Below are 27,592 nucleotides of genomic sequence, written 5' to 3'. Positions count from 1 at the left end.
TATCTGTGACTGAGAAGTAAATGCTGTCAAAAATATTTTTCAACAAGAACATATGACTTCATCAAGAATATAATTTTTTTCCTAGATCTAGACTATAACATGCCTTTGTCTAGAAAGCCCACACTATTTCTTTGGAGTGCGTACTTTTAAATTCTACTTAATAAACCTCTTTATGCTTATTTTAATGAAGGCAGTAGTAAAATAAAGGTAAAGAACACTAGTAATTATTAATAAAACAATGGTATTTAGATATAGGTGATGCAAGCAAGATTAAGAATTAACTATTTACAAACACTGTAGGCTCTCCAATGAATATCAACACATGGCACCCCACCTCCTCTTACAAAAGACAAATTAATTTTGCCATATTTGGAAAGAAACTTCCTCAGACCTTCAAATAAATATAGTCCTTGTGATAAGCATGTTGCCATAAAAAAAAAAGACAAAGCACACCCAAATAAATCTAAATACTTCTGGCTTGGTCAATTCCTTAAAGTTCAAAATTATTTATTTCCAAGCAGGGAATTAACACAGAATAAATATAATTGACAGAAAATTAAGGAACATAAAAGGAAAGCAAGAGAGTGAGAGGGAGAACAAGTATTAGTACAAACAACAATATGCATTTTTTGAGTACTTTAGGGAAGAGTCCTTTTAGAAAGATAAGCAAAATATTATTTCTGCCAAAGTCACTGAAAAGACTCCAGCTGTTAAAACAGTTGTTTTGGAGGACATATAGATTATGTAGAAATCAATCACTCATCACTGATATGGCCACATGCAAAAAATCCTAACAAACCAAAAATGGAAGGAAGACATTATAGGATAAAACTGAAGAAAGTCTACAGGGATTGCAACACTTTGCAGTTCAGAGGAAGGCTCTTACTGGGAACAGCAGGTAAACAATAGGACAGCAAAATAATTACCTACTGATAGCTGAACATTTCAAAATATGCTCGCTTTTCAAACTTTACTTCCCTTCACCATGCCACACAACCGTAATCCCAGTACTCTATTAGGCTAAGGTAGGAAGATCCCAAGCTCAACCTGAGCTTGGGCAACTTAGACGACAGTCTCTCTCTCTCTCTCTCTCTCTCTCTCTCTCCCCCCCCCACCCTCTCATAGATACCAGGGATTGAACTTGGGTCCTTGCACTTGTGAGGCAGGCAGCGGAACCACTGAGATAAATCCTCAGCCCTTTGTCTCAAATTTTTAAGAAGGGTTGGGGATGTAGCTCAGTATGAAGATCCTAGGTTCAATCCTGAGGAAGAAAAGAAGGCAGGCAGGAAGGAAGGAAGGAAGGGAGGGAAGAAAGGAAGAAAAGAAAGAGAGAGAGAAAGGAAGAAAAGAAAGAGAGACAAAGAAAGAAGGAAGGAAAGAAACAAAGAAAGAGAAAGGAAGAATGGAAGGAAGAAAGAGAAGAAAAGAAAAATGAAATTCTTCCAATAGTCAAAGGTATGACTATGACCAAGTCTTTTCACAAACTCTGAACAGTTTGTTTGTCCACTGTTTAGAAATAAAAGAAAATCTAGTAAACTGATATATAGAAAACTGGATCTTTTACCTTTACTTTGAGTTATGGCTTGTATCTAGATGTCCCCCCAAAGCCTCATGCAGTAGTAATTGGGGCTTTTTGGAGGTGGTGGGATCATTGATATGTGATGCTGGCATCAAGAATGTGAAATTGGGATTGATTCATGGTGTGTTGCTAGGATTAAGGCTGCTCCATCTTGGGTGAGAGTGCTACCTTATCTAAGAGTGGGTAGCCTGGATAAGATAGAAGGGACAGAAAGAGGGTAGCCTATTCCTTGATTACTTGCTGCTCATGATTTTATTGCCTTCTGTCTGCCATGAACTGTTTTTTCTCTCTGATGTCCCTTTGCCATGCCACCCTGCCATAGAGCCAGCTGGTTATGGGCTGAATCCATGTAATCCATGAGTTATTTTACCCTCACTTCTAGTTGTTTATCAGCTCGAAAAAATTCCCAATGCTATGGTTTTAAATTTACTTGACTCTGGCCATCTAAGTCAAACAGAAAATAGAATGCAAATAAATACCATATTTAGAAAACTCTTAAAGGAATTCTGTGCTTAAGAATGGTTTATTAGGGCCAAGGATTTAGCTCAGTGGTACCTCCGCCCACCTGGTAAATGCAAGGTGCTGAGTTCGATCTCCGAAAAAAAAAAAAAAAGAATGGTTTATTAAGCTTTTATGATAGATTTTCTTAAAAATGGACACTACTACATCATATATTGCTTTTAATAAAAAAATTAAAGTGTACATCAACCTCAGTCTATCTTCTAGAGTCATTCTCGTGGTAGAGGAGAAAGTACATATACCTCTGAGGATGTAGGTGGCTGAGGATCAAAGTGGTCATCTATGCACATTTCCTTGTCATCTCATGTGTTATCTTAAAATTTGACATAGGTTTTCAAGTCTATTCACCCAATTTATTTCACAGCAAAATTGTTTAAGTCATCAGCAGGAAAACAGCAATGAAAAGCTACCTGAGCCAGTGTCTTCTGGAAACTGGGTTGAAATGAAGACAGCTGACACTGCACAGCAAGCTCAGCATCTGGATACCATTTCTGTTCTGGTACCTATCACATTATTTTTTGAAACCCAAATTAAATAAATGAATGGCTATAAATGGATATCTTTTTTCACTGCTTTATGAACTATGTCAGGGTAAACATTCTGGACAGCTTCCAGGATGGTGCTGAGAAGATGGTATGTGCAACATTTTCTGACTTATGCTGCAGGCATTGCAACGATTGCATCTTTTTAAGATATAGCTTTGGGCCAGAGATTCAGCTCAGTGGTGCTGCCACCTGCCTCGCAAGAGCAAGGTCCCAAGCTTGATCCCCCCACAACAAAAAAGATATCTTTTAGCTTGTATCGACTTGAGACTGAAAAACTCTCTCATCTGAGCAATCTCTTCAAGTCTTTCAGGGTAAAGATGAGGATATGGTTCACTTCTGTTCTCTTCTTTGGGCTTAGGTATTACTGCTATTTATTTAAGGTTAGAGCATCTTCAAAACCATACATACACAAACTAGAGTGTTTAAAACATAGATGAAACAAACAAACAAACAAACAAACAAACAAACAAACAAACAAACAAACAAACAAACAAACAAACAAACAAACAAACAAACAAACAAACAAACAAACAAGAGGGGGGAAACTAAACACAGGCTACTTCAAGAGCTACTAAAATTCTAATTTTTCTCAATGCAGCCTTCCCTGGCCAACCTATTTAAGATTGTTACCCCAAGCTCTAGCTACCATCCTTACTTTATTTCCTTCCCTGAGATTATCTGGTATAGATTTTTTTTTTTTTAAGACAGGGTCTTACAAGGTAGCTCTGGCCAACTTTGAACTCACTTTTTAGCCCAGGCTGGCCTTAAACTCACAGCAATCCCCCTACCTCAGCCTTGCTAGTTTTGTGAGACAGGGTCTTGCTATATAGTCCAGGCTGGCCTTGAATGCACATCAATGCTTATGCCACAGTATCCCAAGTGCTGGGATTACAGGAATGTGCCATCATGCCTGGCTTAGAAAGTATTTTAATTTTCTCTCTCTCCTCTCTTTTTTTTTTTTTTTGGTACTGGGGGTCGAACTCAGGTCCTTGCCCTTGTGAAGCAAGCAGCAGAATCACTGAGCTAAATCTCTGGCCACCCCCTTCTCTCAACCAGCATGCAGCAGGCATTCAATATTTTTTGCAGAAATGGGTATATTTAATCTCCTTTGATCATATTTTCTAAGACTAGACTAAGTTACTAGAAGTTTCTTAAGCACTATGTGCATCTTTTCTCTTTTCTTCAGTTTCTCTCTCTCATCTGAACAGCTGTTAAGGTCTGGTCTTTAAATGCTGAGTTCAATGTTGTTTCCTCTTTGAAGCACGCTACTTCTCACCTCTATCTTTATAATTAAACTAATGGTCTATGGAAAGGACTCTACACTTAAAGATAGTTTTTAGCTGTTTGTATGTTTGTCTCTCTCACAAGGAATAGCATCTATAGATAGGGTATAACATCTTTTTCACCTAGTCCTATCACCATGCACTTCACCTTGTAGGCATGTAATAAATGTTTGGTCAAAGAATGAATGAACGCATGAATGTATTAAATAAATATTAAACATGTTCTTCTAATATATGAAGCAGATTATTAGGCATAAAGGGTTATGCAGTGGTGTCTCAATTCACAAACTTAATTCTTTCTGTGATTCTGGTGGCAAACTAAATTGGATGAGAACCAAACCAAATTTCCCTATAAGGTCAAATTGAACATAACTGCTGAACGTGATTCAGTTTCATCCAATTCATTTGTGCCCAGAATTGTGGAAAGAATTAAGTTTGTGGACTGAGGTACCATTGTATGCGAATAACTCAGAGACCCTGCTCTCAGGAAGTACACATGACAGGGAAATAGATATAAAGTAACTGTAATGATGACGGAAGTGATAAGAACTGTAACAGTATAGAAAATTGGTAGATACACCTTTGACAAATGGGAAGGAGACAAAATGATGGAGGAGGGAGAGAAGGAGGATGATGCAAAAAGAAATGAGATGTGTTATGTATGTGTACAACTGCCCACAATGAATGCATTCATGATGTACCACAAACATGCAATAATACAAAAATAAAAAGAACTATAATTAAGCCAAAGTTCCAAGGGGACTCAGAGTAGAAGGTGATTAATTCTGATGGAAGAGGACAGGGTCTTAATGATAAAAATCTGACTTTTAACTAGCAGGGATGGGTAGAAGGTGTTTCTAGATAAATGAAATGCTACATGGGGAGAAGTTTGAAGATGAAATAGAGGTTTTAAGGAACACCTAATTATGCAAATGTCTAGAATAGTTTTGCTGGGAGAGAAAAGTTGGATAATTAGGCTAAATTACCCTGCTCTGGCTCTCCTTTCTCTGCTTTATTTTTTTGCAAAACACTTACTGCTATCTTTCATAGTGAACACTTTAATTATCTCATTTTCCTCTTCTCCTACCAGCAACTGGAGTATAAACATGAAGGCTGTACTAGTGCTTTTGTTCACTTACAATTTATTCACACTCAGAAAAGTAAGCAGCATACAGCAGGTATTCAATAATGCTTGCTGAAATGGATGCATTTCAGCTACTCTAATCATATGCTCTACGGCCAGACTGAGTTACTGCAGGTTAAGATTTAAGAGTGGACAGACTTCCAAATTTCATGCTAGAAAAAAATTTCTCAGAATGGGGAAATCTAAAAAGATAAAGAGTAGCTCAGTAGTTGCCTGGATTTAGAGGGAGGGACTGGGAGATGATAGCTAGTGGGTGGAGTGTTTTATTTTGGGATAAGGAAAATGATTTAATCATTCTATAGTCACAACTATAGAACTTTGTCAATGTGCTAAAATCTACTGAATCTTACACTTTAAGTTTGTGAATTGTGTGGTATACAAGTTTTAGTTCAATAAAGCTATTGTTTAAAAAATAAATTCCATACTAGAGTTTGACTTTCATTTCATGGAAATGGTGAAGCCATTGGAGGGCCATCTATCCACTTCAGAAGGAGGATTTGATAAATGGATGAGACATAGCATTTATACCTCTACTTAACAAACGTTTATGGAACAATGCCCACACTCCACACATCACACTGGAGGTAGATAGCTGAAGTCCTATCCCTCCCCTTAAGGAAAGCTCTCTGTCCAGTAGACAAGACAGGGATGGGAACATGGAATTCTGATAATGAGTGATAGGTTCATTAGCAGAACCTGTTCTAGGTCACTGGCCTTAAACTCAGTCTCAATAAGTTCTTTTGGAAGAGATAAATACTAAAACATGCAAAAATAGATGCAAACAATGAACAATGAACTCAAACTGAAAAACAATACCTTAAAAATACTCCTAGTATTTATTTGTTAATAATAAAAAACTTTCTGTTCTCATTAAAAATTAATGGGCTTAGCACCGTGATTGCTACAGTTTTATTATTTGTATGATTTAAGGCATAGCCCTAAATTCAGTTTATTTCAATAGCTGGAAAACAGCTCACAAAGACAGATACATAGATCCAAAGGGAAGAAGTAGAATACTGACTATACTCCTTGGAGCTCAACATGCAGCCTTCCATCTCATTTATTAAACACAGAAAGTTTTCTTTAGTCCCCACTTGTAAAAACACTGTGTGCTAATGGTGGCACAAAGAAAAAAACATTTGCTTGTGAATGAGAAGGAAAAGGAGAGGTTCAAGAATTTTTCCCACAAGAAAAGACTTTGATTTACATTTTCAAGAAAAAGTAGGAATTTTCCAGGTGGACTTGAATTCAGACTGTGAGAGCTGTACATCGTACATTATGCAGCCATGAATATCCTTTATATCCTTTTTGGCTATACTCCAATTCTAAATGGTCACCAGCCCAAGTTCTCACAACCCTCTAGCCTGTGATCTGAAGGCATTACTTCTAGTAATGCTATTACTTCTAGTACAGAGCCATCCCATATTGGGTCAACGCACATGCTGAGTCTCTAGAATAGACAAACTTGCTGAAATGCCAGAATGTCTTGCTATAGATCCTGCTACAATTTTGAAAATAGTGATTCCTGCCAAAACTGATCAGTGTTCGAATCTACTCATCGATTAGTCTCCCACCTACTCCCTGTCATAGTAAAATTTTAGACATCATTTTCATTTACATTTTAGCATTCTATTTGCCTGTTTACTAAATCATTTGTTTATTGTATATCTTCTCATCACTTAGAAGGAAAGCTTCCTGATAGTAGTAACCTTTTTCTATTCAGTTCATCCCTGTTTTCTCAAGGTCTAGAATAGTGCTGGGGATGTAATAGGAGCTCAGTAAAGGTTCACTGTAACAGACGCCGTAGTGTTTTAAGATCTTCTTTACCATCAAATATACCTGTCCTATGAATGGATACATATTGAAGATATACTCCTAAGTGAAATAAATAAGTCACACATGTGTAAATACCAAATAGTTTCCCTGGTGTGAAGATTCTGCAACAATGCATAAGATTCTAATAAGATTACTGACATTTAGAAATTTGAAGAAAGGAGCTAAAGGTGTAGGGAAGGTGTGGTGCGTAGGGGAAGAACAAAAAGGGAAAAGAAAAAAATGTGAGAGAATGAAAAGATGAAAATAAAGTGTTTGTAGATGGGGAGGGGAGGAGGGGGTGAAGGGAGGGCAGAGGTAAGGGGAAAAAATGAGAATCAAGACTTGCCATGTAGAGGTACATGATCCCAACAATGAATGTAACTGTACTGTATCCCTAAAATGTACCAATAAACTCAATAAAATTAAAAAAATATATATACCTGTCCTCCAGCTGCTATAGAACTGACTCCGAAAGCTCACAACTAAACTTTCCTCCAGAGAATTTCCATGTACCAATGGGAGTTACTTGCCCTAGAAATGCCTGGCAAATTTCAGGTACGCCTTTCCTTCCCTCTCAGTGGCTAGACCATAACCAGTCACATACTAAAAGGAGCAAAAAACGTTGGCCTTCTTGGTCCATGTGGGATACAAAGTAGAACTATCATACCACAGAGCTCCCTAGAGTAGGCTGAAGTGGGACTTTGGCCATAGCCCCCTTTTATGCCCAATCTTCATCCCGATTTCTTCAGCTCCCTACAGGTTTCACTTAAAAGCTCACCTTCTAAAATCACTTGCTCAAGCATTCTCCTCTCTGGCAGTGCTTCATGAAAACTCAATCTGAGATGTGTGTTGACTGGTTGAATGAATGACTATAGTTTAATGTAGAAATAATTCTTAGATTTTTTTAAAGCAATGTTCTTAATTCATTTCACACAAAACATTAAAGCTACATCTCAGTTAATAGAAATTTCTTAACAGAGATGTGAACTGAGTAATCCCATGAACAAAACAATCTATTGGCTGGATTAAAGCACCTCAAGCCTTCTGCTCATTTTGTCACTGTCACAACCTGAAGAACATGGCTACCACAAAATCTGCTTTACTTATAAGGAATAGCACTCATAAGCTGTACAAAAACTTTCTAAATCTAAGTAAGTAAGAAGACATTTGAGAGTTATCAGATACTGGTCCAAGGTACTCCACACTTTACATGCTGACCTCAGGAAACCAGAATGAACCTGTAGCTGGTACTGGCTGGAAAAGGTCACATGAGCGGAGCAGGTTTAAGTGGTTAAGACAAGATGTTAAGTGTGTTCGGAAGATTTGAGACTGGACCAACTCTAATATCAATTTTACTTATTTTTTATTTTAAAAATAACTAGTTTTTTGCTACTGTAGAATGAACCCAAGGTCTTTATGCTGAGCTACATCTCTAGCTCATTTTTACATTAATTAATTGAGTTATTTATTTATTGGTACTGGGGATTAAACTCGGGTCCTTGCATTTGCGAAGCAGGTGCCAGAACCACTGAGCTAAATCCCCTGCTCTTTTACTTTTATTTTTTATTTGAGATAGGATCTTACTAAGTCACTAAATTGCTGAGTCTGGGCTTAAATATGCAATCCTCCTGCCTCCCAGAGTACTGGAATTACAGGTATGTGTCACCATCCTTGGCTCGAGGATAAAATTTTTAAAATTAATTTTACTGATACATTTAATGTATATAATATAATGATATTCATTGTTGGAAATTTGTACCTTTACATAATCAACCTTGGTTCTTATTTTTTCCACATTCTCCTCCCATCCCTTCAATCCCTCCCTCCCTCCCTAGCTACAAAGACTTTGTTTCCATTACTTTTCATTTTCTCATATTAATTCTACTCCCTTCTTCCCTTTCTCCTACCCCTCCCATTTCCCCTTCCTCTTTGTCCCTTTTTTTCCTATTTTACATTATCTATTATAGCTTTAAGTCCTTATTTACACTTTCAGCTTCTCACCCTAGAAAAACTACTTGGTATTTACATGTGTGTCCTATTTATATCATGTGAGAGTATGGTCTCAATGTGCATCCATTTAGCTATAAATGTCTCTAGTTTCTTACTTTTTATGAGTAGTATTCCATTTTAGTTTTTTAAAATTCACATTTTCTTTATCCAATCTCCTGTTGATGGGTAACTGGGCTGGTTCCATGTTTTAGCTATTACAAACTGTGCTGCTATGAACATGGGTGCACACATATTGCTATGGTATGATTCTTTTAATTCTTTGGGGAAGATACCCAGCAGGGGAACAGCTGAGTCAAATGGGACTTCCAATCCTTGTTCTTTGAGGTATCTCCATACTGCTTTCCACATTGGTTGTACCAGTCTACATTCACCAGCAGTGGAGCAAGGCTCCTCTTTCCCCACAACCCTGCCAGCATTTGTTATTGGTTGATTTTCTGATAGGAGCTACTCTTTCTTGGGTGAAGTGGAATCTTGGCGTTGTTTTCATTTGCATTTCTAGAATGACCAGTGATGTTGAACATTTTTTCATATGTTGATTTGCTATTTCTACTTCTTTGTTTGAGAATGTCTGTTCATTTCAGATGCCCATTTTTGAATCAGGTCTTTAAAATTGGGAGGTCTGATAAAATGTTTAATTCTACCTTTCATCAGAATATCACTGACTTTATAATAGGAATCATTATAAAATAATACTTTTATTAATAAAAGTTTGTTTATGAGTAGAAAGGACTGGAATTTATAAACTAAATATACAACAGGATTAGCTTGAAGAAGAAGGGATGAGATCAGAGAGGGTAATTAAATGAAATATTGGTTATAACTATAGTTGTTTTATTTCTGTAAAAAGAGAACCAAATTTGGAAAATATAACAGTTGTTAAATATGGGTAATAAATTTGGGTCTGTATTATATATTTGTATTTACATTTTGTTGGATTTCTAAAGTTTGTCTCAAACTAAAAAGGCACAAAAACACTTGAATGAAGTTGTGCTCTAATGGCAAAGCGCATAACAAAACAGAGGAAAACTCAGTGTATCAGTGCTTCTCAAGATTCTTGAAGTTGTGATTTAGAAAATAATAATCAAAGACAATCCCACAGACTCCTCACTGATTCCAGCCTTCTTTCCCAAAACAGCCTAGAGCATGCCACTTGCTGTGTCTCCAGTTTCAGGAGTCTGTCTGCAGCTCTGACTCATCACCCTCTGCAATCCACAAATTACAAGCCAGAATCATGCAACTCTTTGGTAGCTGCACTGAAACAAAGGATACCACTGAATCAGTGTCCACTGGGGAGGAACAGCATGTTATTTGACTCAAGTTCTTTTTTAATTGCCTGAACAGAACAGAAAGCAGCGCTGTTAAATTTGCTGATGACACATCTCAGAGAAAGGTATGATTGAGACTCAATGTAAGTTTAATAATCTGGAGAAATGGTCAAGAAAACAGAAGTTGCAATTTAAGAAGGATATGACTACTGACTAAAAATGGAAAAAGTATGCAAAAAGTGCAGAAAAGGATTTAGGGTCAAGCTAAGTAAGGATTAAGAACATCTTTCTAGAATTTAACAAATCAAGCTATTACACATAGACTGAGGAATAGTAAGAACTGCTTGACCAATAATCCCATCATATGGGTAGCACTGTAGTGAGGTACTTAATATTCTCACTGAGCTACTATTTAACTGAACACAATAAAGTCAAGCAGCAGCATGATGTACTGGTTACATCACAGGATTAAACCCAGAATATATGAAGCCAGCTAAAACCCACCCAAGTTGCTTAACATCTCTGGGCCTCAGTGGCCTCATCTGCAAAACACAGATAGTGATAGTATGACTCTCAAAGACCTGTAGTAACAGTAATAACTTCCAATCTGAAAACAGCTTAGGACAGTGCTCAGTACACAGTAGCTACTATGTGAACGTTTATAAAAGAAACAAAAATAACAGAAGAATTTAAATGGATATGACAGTCTACTAGAGAAGAGTTAAAAAAAAAAGTATTATAAAGTATTATAGACCTAAAGATCCACATGAAGCAGTGGAATAATTTGTATTCTTAGTGAACCATTGTCCAAGTGCTGATAAACATATTTTTAAAATAGCTTTTTCAAATTCATGATGGGTGAGGCAGAAGCCTCTATGCAGCAGCTGCCATCTGAAGTGACCCAGCTCTCTACTGCTGCAATCAGGGCTAAGGATGTCGGGATGGCTCAATCATCCTTTTTTTCCATGATAATTCAAAATAGCATTGTCTTTTTGTATTTTCTACATGCTTACTGGGATTTTGTGAACTTCAAAATTTACACTGTCACATTCAATTTTCATCAGCCTGAGGAAAGCCTTGGATATTGATTATGCTGTGCTTTGGAAAGCATCTTATCATTCACTCCAGCATATGTGATTTTAAGCAGGTCAGTAGCAGAGATTTGCGCTTAATTTGCTACATACAGTAGATCCCCTAGTTACGATTGGCCTAACCTATAAATAACTTAGGTTACAACCAGAATCTTAGTTTTAACTATGACCAAGTCTTCAGTTATGACCCGAGTGTGAGCCGCTTGTGCTTCCAGATGGTCTCGGATACAGACTGGACCCTGAAAGAATTCTGGAAGGAACATTACAACATCCTTTCCTGTGTGGAGTTAATTGTAAAATCCTGCAACAATGTCTCTCTAAGGACACTGAGATCTGCCTGTACACAGGAGAGCGACTTTGAAGGCTGTGTAGAGGAACCTGAACCTTCAACTGACCAACTTGACTTATAACCAGACCTTGCAAATGAATTAAGTTCCTAAATCAAGGGTCCACTGTATTTTATTTCATTTGTTTTCACAAAGAAACAGCTATGAAAATATGATAGAAGAAAAGCTAATGTTTTAACAATAATCATCTACAATGCAATATTTTAACTATCTCAGATGGCTGGGACATTTATATAACATAGACACAGGTCAAATACATATGTAGATAGGGGACTTCACTCAATTTAGAAGTAGCTTTCAGGGCCTCTAGATAAGGATCACAAGGAAGCTTAAGTTGGAAGATCCCTAATGAAATTAGCTCAGATCAAGTCATTTCGACAAACACTAGTACCCACTGTGAACCAGGCAAAAATCTTCATGATTACTGACATCATGCATGAGGTAATTACTTACCCCTCCCCATGTATTATTATGAAGGATTCTAAAACCAGTCATTTATGCTATTTCAGTATGTCCCTCATTTTCCTTCTCATCACCAATATTTTTGTTTAACCCCAATGCTTTTATCTGGATTCCTGAAATCACCTCTTCCTTCAAGTCCCATCTGACTCGAATCAACCCACCAGGTTATGACCAAAATTATCTTTACTATTTTAACTCCACACTGCACTCAGGTTTCACTCCACCCTTGGCAGGACCTATGAAGCTCCTATAAGCCCATGTCTTCCTCTTGCTATTAACTCTTGAATTTATACAAATGCACCAAAGCTACATGAAGCTGTCTCTCATTTCCTGGCTTTTATATTGTCTGTTTTCCATGACTATGATGCTCCTTTCTCTGATCTTTATTTAGAGAACTTCTATTTACCCCTTAGGACTCAGTTTAAATACCACCTTCTCCAGATACCTTCTACTGCATCCAGCCATGTAGTCAGAGGGTTGATTCTTCTCTAGGCTCCTATGGCCCTTGCACATGCCTTTTTCACATCTTGCAAACAATAACTGTGCTATACATACTAATGTTTTTTCATCACTTACAAGAAAGCAAGTACATCTGGGTTAATATAATACCATTATCTATATATCAACAGTACCTGGCAAATTGGAAAAATTTACACATTACATGAATGAAAACAGACCTCGTCCCTCAAAAAGTTTCTTGTTTAGTTGGGGAGAAATGATTAGGAGAAGGGAAGCAGACAGAAATGAGATATTACAAATCATTAGAGTAGGGCATTTTTTTCATGTTCTCATATTTTTTTCTTTTCCCTTATTGAAAAAATGGAAATGAAGTGTTTGTAAAGGGGGAGGGAGGAGGGGTGAAGGGAGGGCAGGGACAAGGGGGAAAAATGAGAACCAAGACCTGTCATGTAAAGGTACAAGATCCCAGTAATGAATGTAACTGTACTGTATACCTAAAATGTACCAATAAACTCAATGAGGAAGAAATAAATGAATAAATGAAAGCTTTCCTCTTTAGGTGGAAAAAGTTTAATGACATAAAATCAAATGACAAATACCAAAAATTAAAAATAGACATGATTCCATATTACTTTCACACTAATAAAGAAAATACTTCATATAAAAAAAAAAAGAAAAGAAGTCATTACAGTAGGGGAAAGAAAAGAAGGGAAAATAAAAAATACAAGAAAAGGAAAAAATGGAAACAAAGTCTTTGTAAATAGGGAGGGGTGGAACGGGAAGGGAGGGAAGGGGTATGGGGAAAAAATAAGAACCAAGATACATCATGTAAAGGTAAAAGATCCCAAAGATGAATGTAACTGCATTGTATACCTAAAATGTAACCAACAAACTTAATGGAAAAAAAAAAGAAATCATTATAGGCTTAGTATACCTTATCCAAAGTGCTTGGGATAAGAAGTGTTCTGGATTTTGAAATATTTTCATAGGCTTTACCAGCTGAACATCCCTAATCCAAAAATCCAAAATCTGAAGTGCTATAAAATATGAAATTTTTTGAGCATCATGTTAGAATTAAAAAATTCCAGATTTTAGAGCACTTTGAATTTTGGATTTTTGGATTAGAGATTCTCTTGTCTGTATAATGCAAATCAGAGTTAAATAAGAAAGTAAGATATGTGGTAAGAAAAACACTTACTACTATGCCTAAATGGGTACCTAGAAATGCCTGACTGTTATTGCACACATTCCCTCAATTAATCTTCACAAACACCCTGCAAGAAATTATTTCAGTTTGACAGATAAGGGAATTAGGACTCAAGGAATCAAGAGAACACAAAAGTTAATGAATGAGGGATTTAATCTCTAGAACCAGTGTTCTATTACAACCATACAAATTTAATCGTAAGAAGATTGAGGTCCCATTTGACACAGCTATCCCCCTGCTGCATATCTTCCCTAAAGAATTAAAGGAATCATACCACAGTGATATATGTGCACCCATGTTCATAGCAGCACAATTCATGATAGCTAGAACTTGGAAGCAGCCCAGTTTACCAAAAATAGGAGACTGGATAAAGTGTGTTTTTTTAAAAAATAAAATGGAGTACTACTCAGCCATAAAAATGAGAAACTAGAGACATTTATAGCTAAATGGATGCACACTGAGGCAATACTCTTAAGTGAAATAAACAGGACACACATGAGTAAAAAACTGAAAGTGTAAATAAGGACTAAAAGGTATAATAGATAATGAGAAATAGGAAGAAAAGGTGCAAAGGGAAAGAGGAAGTGGGAATGGGGGAAAAGAAAGAGGGGAACAGAATTAAAATGAGAAGAAAAAATGTAAACAAAGTCTTTGTAGCTAGGGAGGGAGGAGGCATTGAAGAGAGTGCAAGGGAATGGGGAATAAATAAGAACCAAGATGGATTATGTAAAGGTGCAAATTTCCATTGATGAATGTGACTATATTGTACACCTTAAATGTACCAATAAAATTGACTAAAAAAATGTAGGCCTGGTGTGGCACATGCCTATAATCCCAGCACTCAGGAGGCTGAAGCAGGAGGACTGCTGTGAGTTTGAGACCAGCCTGGGCTACATAGTGAATTCCAGGTCAGTCTCGACTACATAGTGAGACCCTGTCTCAAAAAAAAAAAAAAAAAAAAACCCAAACCAAATAAATAAATAAATAAATAAATAATCCTAGGGAGATTCAGAGGAGGGAACAGTTATTCTCAGAACATAATATCAGCAGCAGTTCTATGAAGAAGGTATAACAAATCAAACTGGGCTGGGAATTTAGCTCAGTGGTTCTGTTGCCTGCCTCGCAAGTACAAGGGCCCAAGTTTGATCTGAAAAAAAAAAAAAAAAAAAAAAAAAAAATCTAACTTTGAAGGATTAGGAAACAAATGGGGTACACTTTAGATAAAGCAATAAAAACAAGCACAAATTCAAGTTCAAATGTTATGAGTAGGACACAGAATGGTTCAGTCTGGAATAAGTTAGGTATTTACGATGAAAATCCTATTAGAAGAGAAAGCTGGGGCTGTAAGGGGAGAACTGGGACCTCTAGAGTCCCAGGGGTATTTCTATTAGAAAAATAGTCAAGAACAGAGATTATGTTAATGCTTGGACCTGTGCTGGCATCTTCTTATCTGAAGGATAGAAAATTAATCTTTAAAATCTGGTAATACAAAGTCATAAAATAGTTCTGATTTTAATATAGAAGTGTACTTCTACTCAAGGAGGAATTACAGCTACGGGAGTTAAATATGCACGTATCCTTTCCTGTCAAATTAACATAACATTGTAGAAAAAGAAGTACATAGGAGATGTACAGTTTCTTCTGTTTGGAATGAATGCCATAAAAAATAATCACATTCATTAATCTTTTAAATTACTTAAATCACATTCCTAAGACATACTTTTGATTTTAACTAAATACACAAAATTCTCAGCTTGTTCACTTTATGAAATCTGAACATCAAAACAAAGGGTGACCATACATAAGGGTATCTTGACTATCTGTTTTATTTGTATATGTTTGATGACAGTTTTATTTATCAAGATTATATTTCAAAATGGCTCCTGTAATTAATCTTGCTCAACTAACATTCATAAACTAAATAGTGACTATTTATTTATTTATTTTATTTATGTGGTACCAGGGATCGAACTTGGGACCTTGTGCTTGCGAGGCAGGTGGCAGCACCACTGAATTAAATCCCTGGCTCCTAGGAACTAATCATTTAGATGGTAACATCACAAATCCATTAGAGGGAATCCATTAAACAAACTAAAATCTTTATTAGATCAAGAAGTCCTCATATTTTGTTTTAAACTGCTACTTAAAAAATAAAATAAAATAAACTGCTATATTTAGGTCTCTTAAACATGTATTTTTCTTAAATCAATTTTATTAGTGTAAATGTTACTGTGAACTTAGCCCTACAGCTGTAAACAATAAAGAAAAATTCCCAAAATTGAAATTAGTGGGAATGTCAGTAATTCTTTAGTGTTACATATCTTATAGTGAGTCTTTTTACTTCCAACTTTACATAAAAAATTAACTAATATCTAGGGGTCCTATTAAAATGAATAGATGATTTTATTTATAATATTATCATCAATAATATAGCAAAAGGTGCTATAAATTATAAATAAATGACTTTGAAACTTTTTTTACATTTTGAATTTGAAACATTTTCATAGAAAATATTTTATGTATTTATCCAGCCAATGTTGAAATTGCCACAGAATATAAATTAGCAGCATGTGACTCTCTACTATTTTATGAACCATTTCTTATTTCAGGACAAAAGGTTATCATTAAAGGCATCCTAAGTGAAGTAAGGCATGCTATCTTTAATTCTCTAAACTTTTAAAAGCACCGTGAATATCATCTTGTTATTGATTCATCAAAGATATTCAAACATAGAGCAAAAGATATAAATGAACCACCTGGTCCTTTTACCCAGAAGTAAAAAAAAACTAATACCCCCGAAAATACTGAAAAATAGTCAGCTTCAGAAGGGTGTGGTGGCATATTCCTGTAATTCCAGCCACTCAGGGGCTGAGGCAGGAGGATGGAAAGTTCAAGGCAAGACTAGAAAACTTAGTGAGAACTTGTCTCAAAAAAAAAAAAAAAAAAAAAAAAAGAGGGATGGTGATACAGCTCAGTGGTAAAGAACTTTCCAGATTGGTGACTTTTATGTTTTTCATCAAATTTTGGAACATTCCCACGATATTTCTTTAAATGTTGCTCTCTCTCTCTCTCTCTTTCTCTTTCTCTTTCTCTCTCTCCCTCTCTCTCTCTCTCTCTCTCTCTCTCTCTCTCTATCTCTTTCTTGAGACTTCAGTTGTTCCTATATGAATCTACTTTGTTTAGGGTTGTCATTGGTACTGAGAGTTTCTAATATTCCCTCATCATGTTCATTTCCCCCCTTTAAATTCTTGAATATACAGATTTAATGGCAAATGTTCTATAGTCTTTGCCTGCTGATTCCATCATTTTCACTTTTGAGTCTATTTCTACTAATCACTTTTCCTGCTTTCTCATATGTCTAGTAATTTTCGGTTGAAGGTTTGCCATTACTAATGGTGGTGTTGACTGCTGGGACTCTTCAGTCTCCCTTAGTTGAGTGTTGAGTTTTGTTCAGGTAGCAGTTAATTTATATTTGAAGCACCTTGAGTTTGTCAGCATATTCCTTCCTGCCTGCCCCCAAATCAATTGATTTCACTTTTAAAGTCATTGGTACAAGAAAAAAACTTGTGAAGTAATGTAAATAACAAACATCACTGTTTATTCAAGGCTTATTATTAAACTTTTTAAACATGAGTATAGAGTAGCTTTTACTATAGGGATACAGTAACTTTCTAAAGCATAAACTTTATGGGATTATCTTCTGAATACTAGAAGTGTTTAATGAAGGTTCTCAACCACGTAGGAGCTCTGGTAGTTTTTGAGTCTACAGATCCCTGATGGTTATTCCTTTCCTAGTGTTTGGAATTTTGTCCAATTTTATACATCTTTACTAGGGTAGGACTAATTTGATACTGCTACTCTGTTAGCAGGATTATAAATCCCAAGAAGAAGATTTCAACCATATCTCAACTTTCCTTTTTGATGCACTAACTGCCCTATATTCTCCTACAATTCTCTCTCAAAAACTTATAATTTAACAAAGCAACCCAAACCAGAAGGTTATTCTTATAATTTAATCCAATGCTCTTTCTACTGCACAATATTTGTTTTTAATTTTTAAGGATAAAACAATAAGTTAAGTTAGTTTTAAATTGCTAAATACCTGGTACATTTCTTGACAGCCTGCTGTCTCTGTCCCTCTACCCTCTTTCCACTTCATTTTTAAAGTCTAGTGGATCAGATTTCATTTTCAAAACTTTTAGATTTCATTTTTAAAAATATGGAACAGGTTCATGGATAAAGCTAAAAATGGTTTATTTTGAGAAAATTCATTTGAAAAACTTTTTGAAAGTTCTTCCTGAACCACCATTCTGACCACACAAAAGTGGATAATCCACAGTGTTTCAAGGAAGGTGAAGAGGCACTGATAACATAGTTTTCCATACTTCTTCTCTTGCACCTGAGATCCATATAGTTTGTTGCTATTTTAGCTTCTTGTCAGAACAGGCTTAAATGCCACATATTTTCTTCTAAGTCAAGTGTCTCAATGTTGATGAGATCTGCTCCTAGAATATAAGGTTCATCACTCTCTGTCCACAAAATATCTATTAATTCATATTTAAAAAGTTATTACTCACTTTAAAAATAAACTCTGCATAGTCTTATTACCTTTTAAGGAGAAGACAGATAAGAGCAGTTGGAACAGAAATGAAACTGGTTTTAAAAACGAACCCTAAAGGGCCGGGGATTTAGCTCAGTGGCATTGTGCCTGCCTCACAAGCACAAGGTCCTGAGTTCGATTCCCAGTACCAAAAGGAAAAAAAAAAAAAAAGAGAGAGAGCCTTTGAGAAAGAATATTTAAATTGTATTAGGAGAAAGGTGAATAATTAAATCACACATTAAGAGTGGTGGGTCTCATACTCTCACCTGTGCAGTTGGATATATTCTCGGGGTCTGTTCAGCAGGTGAAGGAATCTGTCAACAATCTTGTTTTTTCCTACACCCTGTAATTACACAGACAGCATTAAACAAAAACAGACTTTTGTTTGGAGATAAATTTCTGCCAAATCAGAAGAATCTTTTACTGAAACCTACTTTCTCAAAGTTGTACTATTTTAGTTAAATGGTACTGCTAGAAGTAGCAGAAGCTCAACAGATAAATAGTTATTATTACTGGTATCCATATTATATACTCAATTATCTTATAAAGAAAAGTATTCTAAAGCATCAAGATAGAAATTTAAATCAGATAAATGAGTACTTATGGAAGTCAGGATCCATGCCTGTTTTGGGCACTATATCCTCAGAGTTCAGTATAGTGCCCAACACAAATAATGCATTCAATAAATATTTTTCAAATGAATAAATATGTACAGGAAATTTGGAAAGTATTAGTAAAGGGATGCAAATCGTAGTAAAATAAAAATGGTGACCATGTTAGTAGGAATAGTGAATAATGGACTCTATGCTGAGTTATGGCTTATAATAGCTGCAAAAATTTTGAGAATGATCCAATTTATTTCATCTACGAAAGAGTCGAGATTATTAGAGCTGAATGTCAAACTGACAAATTCACTAAGGCAAGAATAATGTGTTATTTCCTTTCTAGGAATCTTTTCAGCATCTAAATGGATTTCATCCAAAATAATCTCAAGATCAGCACAGAAGCACAAAGAAGGAAAATCCACTTTCACATTTGCATGTCAATAACAACATCTATGAAGCTTTAAATGGTACCTTGCAATAAACATAAAATTTTAAATAGATAAAATCAGATGAGTAAAATGTCTGTTAATCTTTTCAACCCTGTTAAATTCAGTGATCTTAGAGGAAAGCAAACATCATAAATGCATTATAATGTCAGAAATAGGAAGGAGTTCCTGAAAGCAATGAGTCATAAAAAGCTACTATCAGGGAGTTTCTCCTCTCTTTCCACCTCCAAAGTTGTTGGATCAGCCATACTTTTTCAAATTCCTCTTGATCAATGCACTGTTTAGGAGCTCCCAGTTCCCACAGATGCAGGATAAGATCCTAGGTCTTTAAATGTTAAGGTCTCCAGAAATCCAACCTCAGTAGTATTATTGCTCCAGACACTCTCTCTCTGGGGAATCTCACCCACTCCCATGACCTAAGTCATCACATATGGCTCATATTTCTTTCATAAATTCCACATGAGATCCCCTATTATTGTCAATTGAACTTCTTTCTGTACTAGATGTTCAGACCAAACTCATTAGGCTCCCATCGAAACCTATTTGTTTCTTTTTTAATTCCAGTATAGTAGTACTATTATGTATCATGCTGCTGAGAGATTTTAGAATACTTTTCACATTTTACTCATATTTTTTCTAATCCCGCCCTTGCAATTTCATTTAAATGTCACTAGGATCTATAAAACTTTAATAATCTTCATTCTATTCGCTCTTTCCTTTTCCTCCCTTCCTTTCTGTTTTCTTTCTTCTTCCTTCTCTTCTTCCCTTCCTTATCTAATTCATCAACTATATGAGCACCCAAGGTAACAGTGCTGGAGAAATGGTGCTAGACATATGGTAAATAAAATAGCCACAGCCCCTAGCTGTGCCCACATCTTACAATCTAGTAGGGAACACCAGCAATTAAGCAAATGTTACAGATGCCTATGGTGAGTGGCATCATCTGAGGCAACCAAGATACTTAAAGATTTAGCCTAAGGCTGGAGGAGGGCCACCACAGTGATACTTAAATTGAGATGTCAAGGTACTAAAATATACAGAGAAGGACAGAAGGAAATGTTCCAGGTAAGAGAACAGTGTGTGGAAAGACTTGTGAGAAACAGTCATCTGAAGAACTGTAAAGTTCTCCAGGCCAAAGTATAAGCAGGAATAAGAAGGATCAAGGCTAGAAAGGTAAGTTGGTCTAGCTCTGACCAAAACTTTGGAAAACAAGAGTTTGCACTCCTTCCTAAAAGCACAAAGAAGCCACTGAATTAGAGCAGTAATAGGATCAGACTGTCAGTTTTGGAAAATCACTATGATGGAATGGCCTGGCAGAGAGAAAAAAGTGATAGCAAAGAAAAGCCGCCTGTCTGCAAACGTCTTTAAAAATTCAAACTCTAGCCAGGCAGGGTGGACCACACCTATAATTCCAGTACTCTGGGAGAGTAAAATAGTAGGAGGACTGCAAGTTGGAGTTCTGCCTGGCGAACTTAGTGACTTAATTAGACCCTTCTTCAAAAGAAAGTAATTAAGTGAATAAATAAATACATAGGGTTTGGGGAATATATAGCCTAGTGTGAAAGCCCTGGGATCATCCCTAGTACCACCTTAAAAAACATAAAAATAAAACCACCAAGAATCTAGCAGTGGATGACAATGGTCTTCCAAAGGTTAAAGAAAAATGAATAGCTCTAAGGATGTGTAGGAAAAAGAACAAACAGGACTCAGTGATGGACTGGATGGTGGATGAGAAGAGGAAGAAATTAGTTTCTATCTTGGGACACAGGATGGTAGGTCATGCCATTTACTGGGACTGCATTAGAGGAGAAGAAATACATTTTTTGGACAGGGAAGTGTAGTTTAAAAAGGAGAGTTTAATTTTGGACATGTTTACTTTAAGTGCCTGCTTACCATATCTGCTCCTTCCTCTCCAATTCAATATCTCGTCTCCCAACCAGCTCATCCTCCTCTTGGTCTCCTGGAAAGATCTGATTTGATTTCCTACCTACAGCCTAACAATAGGGCAATTCAAAATTTGTTTAGTTATTTTTTTCTAAATCACAGATCTCATCAGGTCACTTCCTACTTCATTTTAAGAAGCTCTGATAGTTCCTTCAAGGAAATACTGGAAGAATAATTTAGGAAGGAATTTCTGTAAATATCCTGGACAAAATGAAACAGTTATAGCAATTTGTTGCCTCAAATCATACTTTTTGCCTAGAACAGAAAATCCTCAGGATTACTGTAATTGAATAAATACATAAATGTCTTAATTTTCCATTAAAATTATATATACTCATTTTTCTCCCTGGGAAATTTAGAAAACAAAACATCACTCAATATGAAACTTCTAAGAAACCATCTGCTAATATTTTCTTTTTATTCCTATGCATACTTATCTTTTCTTTATTCTTTACATACAATTTGTATCCTTTAATAAAAATTAACATGAAATAAATTTTACATCATTATTAAATCTATAGAGGCTAAGATTTACTGAGTGAAAGTTTTAAAAAGAGAAAGAATGTGTGAAAGAAGATAATCTAACAAACAACAATTATCTAATAAGAATGGCTCTTATTTTTATCATTACTGCTTAGTCCTGTTAAGTTCTTCATGGAAATAGTTTGGAAGGACTGGGGATTTAGCTCAGTGGTTCTGCTGCCTGCCTTGCAAGTGCAAGACCCCAAGTTCAATATCCCTGGTACCCAATATGCACACACACACACACACACACACACACACACACACACACACACACACATACATTAGTGGAAAGAAGGATTTACATAGAGGTAGAAGTCATAATACCCTTTGGGGAATAGGAAATAAATCCCACAGACTGGAATGACTGGACTCAAACTGAGGGCAGGAAATAAGCAGGCTTTCAGTGTCTGTGAGAGAAAAGTTCTCTCATGACTTAAAGAATTCTGAAGGATTGGGGGACTCTTACAGTCTTCTCACATTTTTTACTTTAATTATCCTGTTTCCTCAGAGAGGTTAGCAGTAAAATCGTTTACTGAAAAAGAACTTCTGGGCTTGTCTTCCTGGATAAGAAGAAAACACAGAATTTAAGAAGCACTATCTGTATTCTGTCAAGAGGGAAAAAGGGAATAGGGTAGGAGAAACGACTAAAGAGAAATAGAAAGCAAACAAAGGACCATCAACCTAGGGAGGTGATTTGAGCTAAGAGTGATTGTTCTGGGATTTAAATGTTGAAGGACTGGTGATGTAAAAGAGTCCCACAACAGTAGATAAACTTGGAAGTTTGCTATTACCAGATCTCACTTATACTGATCCTATCAGCTGTCTCTATAACAATTACTTTCATACTTCCAAATCTGTGTTCATGACATTTCTTCTGACTAGAACAGACTGTTATGGCTTGTATCTAGATGTACTCCCAAAGCCTTATGTGGTTATAAGTAGGACTTTGGGGAGTGATTGAATCATGGGTGTGTGATATCAGATTGTGGATCTGTGATATTGGATTAGTTCACTGATTTTTTTAGCATAGTTCTGGTTGTGGATAATGGACTTACTGAAGAGGGAAGACCTCCCCTGTGTGTCGATGGCACCAACTAGTAAGCTTGTAGCCTAGATGGAATAAAAATGGGAAAAAGAAGGAAGACTCGCTGCCTTCTGCTTGCGATGCTGCGCACTGCGCCAGACTGCCCTGCCTTGGTACCAGCCAACTATGAATTGAAACCTCTACAAATTATGAGCTCAAATAAACCTTTCATCCTATCACAGGTGGGTTTTTTGTTCCCTCAATGAGAAAGTAACTAAGACACAATACATAGTTCCCTGTCCATTTGTCATCTTCCACTCATCCTTTCAGCTTTCATAGATACCTTCACTTCCCTGTAGTGTTAGTTAACCTGACTGTTCAATCGTTTTCTCCTTTAACTCTCGGCTCTAGAATGTTTTCCTCCTTTGGGTTCCTCAAGCATTGACTGCCTCTGCCCACAGAGTACTCTAGCAACAAGTCAGCTGCCTCTGCAAGTAGACCTGCCCTTTGCAAGTGAGATCACCCCACCCCATCCCCCGTTTTAAGTCTCTTTCACTAGTAACTCACGTATAACCTGCAGAAAATAATTATTAAAATTTGAGGAAAAGTGAAGAAAAGTAAAAGGCAATCATGTCATTTGCTCTTGCTAAAGAAATCTCTTCAAGGAATGTTCCACTCCTTTTGTACAAAGAGGACAAGAAAAACATTTATGGAGCCCTCTGCTGTGTGCCTTTCAGTGCATTTTCACTTGAAACCTCACACCAGCCATGTGAGTGGGAGGTAATAACATGCCCGTTTGGGAGAGAAAATTCAACTATAAAGTCAAGATCCTTGTACACAAGGGATTTTGAACACAAATTCACTCTGACTCAATAGAATGGGGTATATTTTATATTTCAAAATGCAAAATATAAGTCAGGAGGTAGTTTCCCTGAACTGGTCTGTATGACAGTTTAATCAGGTAGTTAAAGACCAGCAATCCAAGGTTATAAAATCACCTACAATAAGTATTTAAGTGTTGGAAAAATTGGATCTCAACCTGCCAAAGATTAAAACTGGACCCTTATCTTTCACCATGCACTAAATTAAAATCCAAGTGGATTAAAGATCTAAATATTAAAACAGAAACACTAAACTTGCTGGAAGATAAGTTAGGCAGAACTCTTGAAGACATTGGCATAGGAAAAGATTTTATGAACAAATCCTCAGGAACACAGGAACTAGCAGAAAGAATCAACAACTGGGATCTCATCATATTAAAAAGCTTCTGCACTGCAAAAGAAACCATCAACAGAACTAAGAGACAGCCTACAATGTGGGAAAAAATTTTTGCCAGCTGCTCCTCAGACAATGGACTATTATTTAGAATATATAAAGAACTAAAAAAATCAGCCCCCCCAAATAAAGACCCAATTAAAAAATGGGCATCTGAAATGAACAGATATTTCTCAGGCAAAGAACTAAAAGCAGCAAGTAAATATATGAAAAAATGTTCCACATCACTGGTCATTCGAGAGATGCAGATGAAAACAACACTGAGATTCCACCTCACCCCACAAAGAATGGCTGCTATCAAGAAATCACACAATAACAAATGTTGGCACGGTCATGGGGAGAAAGGAACCCTTCTCCATTGTTGGTGGGAGTGCAGACTGGTGCAACCACTATGGAAATCAATATGGAGATACCTCAAAGAGCTGGGACTAGAGGTTCCATTTAACCCAGCCGTCCCTCTGCTGGCTATCTTTCCAAAAGAATTAAAAGAATCATATCACAGAGATATATGCGCACCTATGTTTATAACAGCACAGTTTGTAATAGCTAAAACTTGGGAACAGCCCATTTGCCCATCAGTTGGAAACTGGATAAAGAAGATGTGGTTTTTCTATAAAATGGAATACTATTCAGCCATAAAGAAAGAGAAATTAGATTCATTCATAGGAAAATGGATACATATTGAGGATATACTCCTAAGTGAAATAAATAAGTCACACATGTATAAATACTAAATAGTTTTCTGGTGTGAATAAACTATAACAGTACATAAGATCCTAATGATACGATGGACAATGTGAAATAGGAAGAAAGGGGCTAAAGGTGTAGGGAAAGTGGGAAGGGTGGGAGAAAGGTAATAAAGGAAAAAAATATGAGAAAATGAAGAAATGGAAATAAAGTTTTTGTAAAGGGGGAGGGAGGAGAGGTAAAGGGAGGGCAGGGACAAGGGGAAAAAATGAGAACCAAGACCTGTCATGTAAAGGTACAGGATCCCAATAATGAATGGAAATGTACTGCATATCTAAAATAAACCGATAAACTCAGTGAAGAAAAAAATAAATATTTAAGAACTTTCTGTGTAGAATTTAAAGGTTCAAACCAGATCTTTCTTTCTATAGTAATTTTTTCAAACAGTCTCCAAGAGTGTCTGCAACTGTCAGTGCTCAAGATTCCCTAAGTTCTCTGAAGCATCATTAATTTGGGCTTTCCTTCCAGTTCTCCTTAATCCTTCAGTAATTTTCACAAAGTCTGTTCAACTTGTGTAATATTTGGAAATGTTTTCTGAATAATGTCTTATGTTTTTTTTAGAAAATTTACTATATGAATGTTCTTAACAAATACCAACTACAATAGATAAGAACAAAATAAATTAATATTATAGTAAACCAGGGGGGAAAATGAAGTCAAATTGCTTTTTTTAACTTTAAATTTTCCATCAAATGTTAAACCTCCATTTCTTTGCTTGAAATGCCTGAAAGTACATTACACCAGGAGATAGGAGACTTGGACTACAATCTTTGCTTAATCACTCTCAGATGGAAACTTCTACTACCATAGGAGGCTAGGCTTGCTCTTTTGAATAGGGAGAGCACAAACTGATCTCTTATATTGTCTTATAATAACATTCTTTGTTGTACAATAAAATGAAAGTTTGTGGCTATATGATCATTGGCAATTTTGTAATTTCCAAGTTCTCAGAATGAATATACATCACTTATGTAATCAAAAAATTATTAAACTGAATAGTAAATAACCCTAAACATTCACAAATGGGTTCCCTATAATACAGACAATTAATAGTACCCCAAAATTAGAGGAGAATATATCTATTTTAAATGCTTGGCTCTAAAATATATTTACTTACAAAGTTTCTTGTCAAAATCTTAACTCTATTATTCTTCTTCACACAGAATAGAAAGATCTATATCCCTGCAATTTCCCTTTGAAATACTGTGGGGCTATAAACGGCAATAATATACTTTTGGGTAGTATGGTCAGCCATTAAGTACCACTAACCAGCCATGACAAAGACTGCATGAGTGTGCGGGAGGATCAATATGTCTGCAAGAACAAAATACAAATTGAAAATAATCATGAAAAACACGATTCAGTAAGAATACCAGATAGTCAAACTGAATTGGCAGAGAGAATGTGACAGAAGGAGAAAAATTTCCAGACTGTAATTCAGGCAAATTCACAAAGCAAAGAGTGTGGGAAGAGATTTAAAAAATAATATAAAGATGAGTATCACTGTATTTGATGAAACCCAGTACTTCGCAGCCTTAGAACACCCAGGCTGCTGGAGCTATTACAAGCACAGCGTATTTGGTTATCAAACACCCTGATGCTACTGCCAGCTGGGAACATAGGCAAGAAAATTTCTGGACGAACTGTTCAGCTCCTCTACAGATATTAGAAAATTATGCTGGCATAACAACATGATATATTTCTGATGTTATACTGTAGCAACCTGCCAGTGCTCAGTTGAATTAATTAGCAAAATTCACACATTCTTTAATTTGGGCAATAAAAAGTGCATAGTATTTCAATTTTAAATAATTCAACAAACACTTGCTAAGCGTCTATCCATAGAAAAATGAAGTCTGATCACAATAAACATAATTAATAGAAGGCAAGAAATAAAAGAATTTATAATGACAATACTCATAGAGGCCTATTTAGCTAGTATTTATTATTTACTGATTTCCATAATGCATAAGAGATTTTAAAAATCAAATTCTACAAAACTAGGAAAAGTTAACTCTAACCTGGAAAAATGGATATAGCTTAATTTCATTGTGCAAATTAATTACAAAATTAAATTGGCTTGAGCTTATTCTGACAAATATTTCCTCAATAGAAATTAATCAATATTAGTATAACTCACAAAATATTTATATTTATGAATATGGGTCAGTCCTTCTCAGGATAAAGATATCAGGTGAGAACATTTTTCTCAAAGGAACTTGGCAGTAACATCAGCTAAATGCAATGACCAGGCTTTATCTGGAAGCTGACTGGAACAAGCTAACTATAAAAAACACTTCAGAGGTAAATGAGGAAAAGTAAAACCAGATGGGATATCAGATTATATTAAGGGGTTACTGCTATTTTTTTAGGTGTAATAATTAAATTGTAGCTATATTATGTGAATATTGAGATATCTGTAAGAAAAAAATAAGTTACAAGATGACACAAAAAATGTTGGGAAATATATAAAACATGATGGTCAAAATTCTGTTAATTGTTGCAGGTGATGGCTTGGTACAAAGGGGTTCACTACACAGTTTTTATAGAATATTACAATTTTTCCATAAAAGAGAAATTTTAAATGTTTGCATTAAGAGCCTTCATTACATTTTATCATATAATTATGTCAATTCATTCTGGGTTTCTCCCTAAAGCTTCACTTCTGATTGACTTTTTTCTTTTTCTTTTTTTTTTTTT

The 27,592-nt window shown here is 35.8% G+C and overlaps 1 protein-coding gene across 1 annotated transcript in view; it reads right to left on the bottom strand.

The window, feature by feature from the left end:
- Positions 1–27,592, bottom strand: part of Vwa8 (von Willebrand factor A domain containing 8) — a 381,153-nt gene that overhangs the window by 181,525 nt on the left and 172,036 nt on the right. The window contains exon 23 of the mRNA XM_010637116.1: positions 18,593–18,669. Within this exon, the coding sequence (XP_010635418.1) occupies positions 18,593–18,669 (77 nt within the window). The remainder of the gene's footprint in view (positions 1–18,592; positions 18,670–27,592) is intronic.

The sequence above is a fragment of the Fukomys damarensis genome, unplaced genomic scaffold, assembly GCF_012274545.1.
Source record: "Fukomys damarensis isolate Sample0158 unplaced genomic scaffold, DMR_v1.0_HiC HiC_scaffold_38, whole genome shotgun sequence".
In the NCBI taxonomy this organism is placed as follows: Eukaryota; Metazoa; Chordata; class Mammalia; order Rodentia; family Bathyergidae; genus Fukomys; species Fukomys damarensis.
This window is presented reverse-complemented; position numbering and strand designations above follow the sequence as displayed.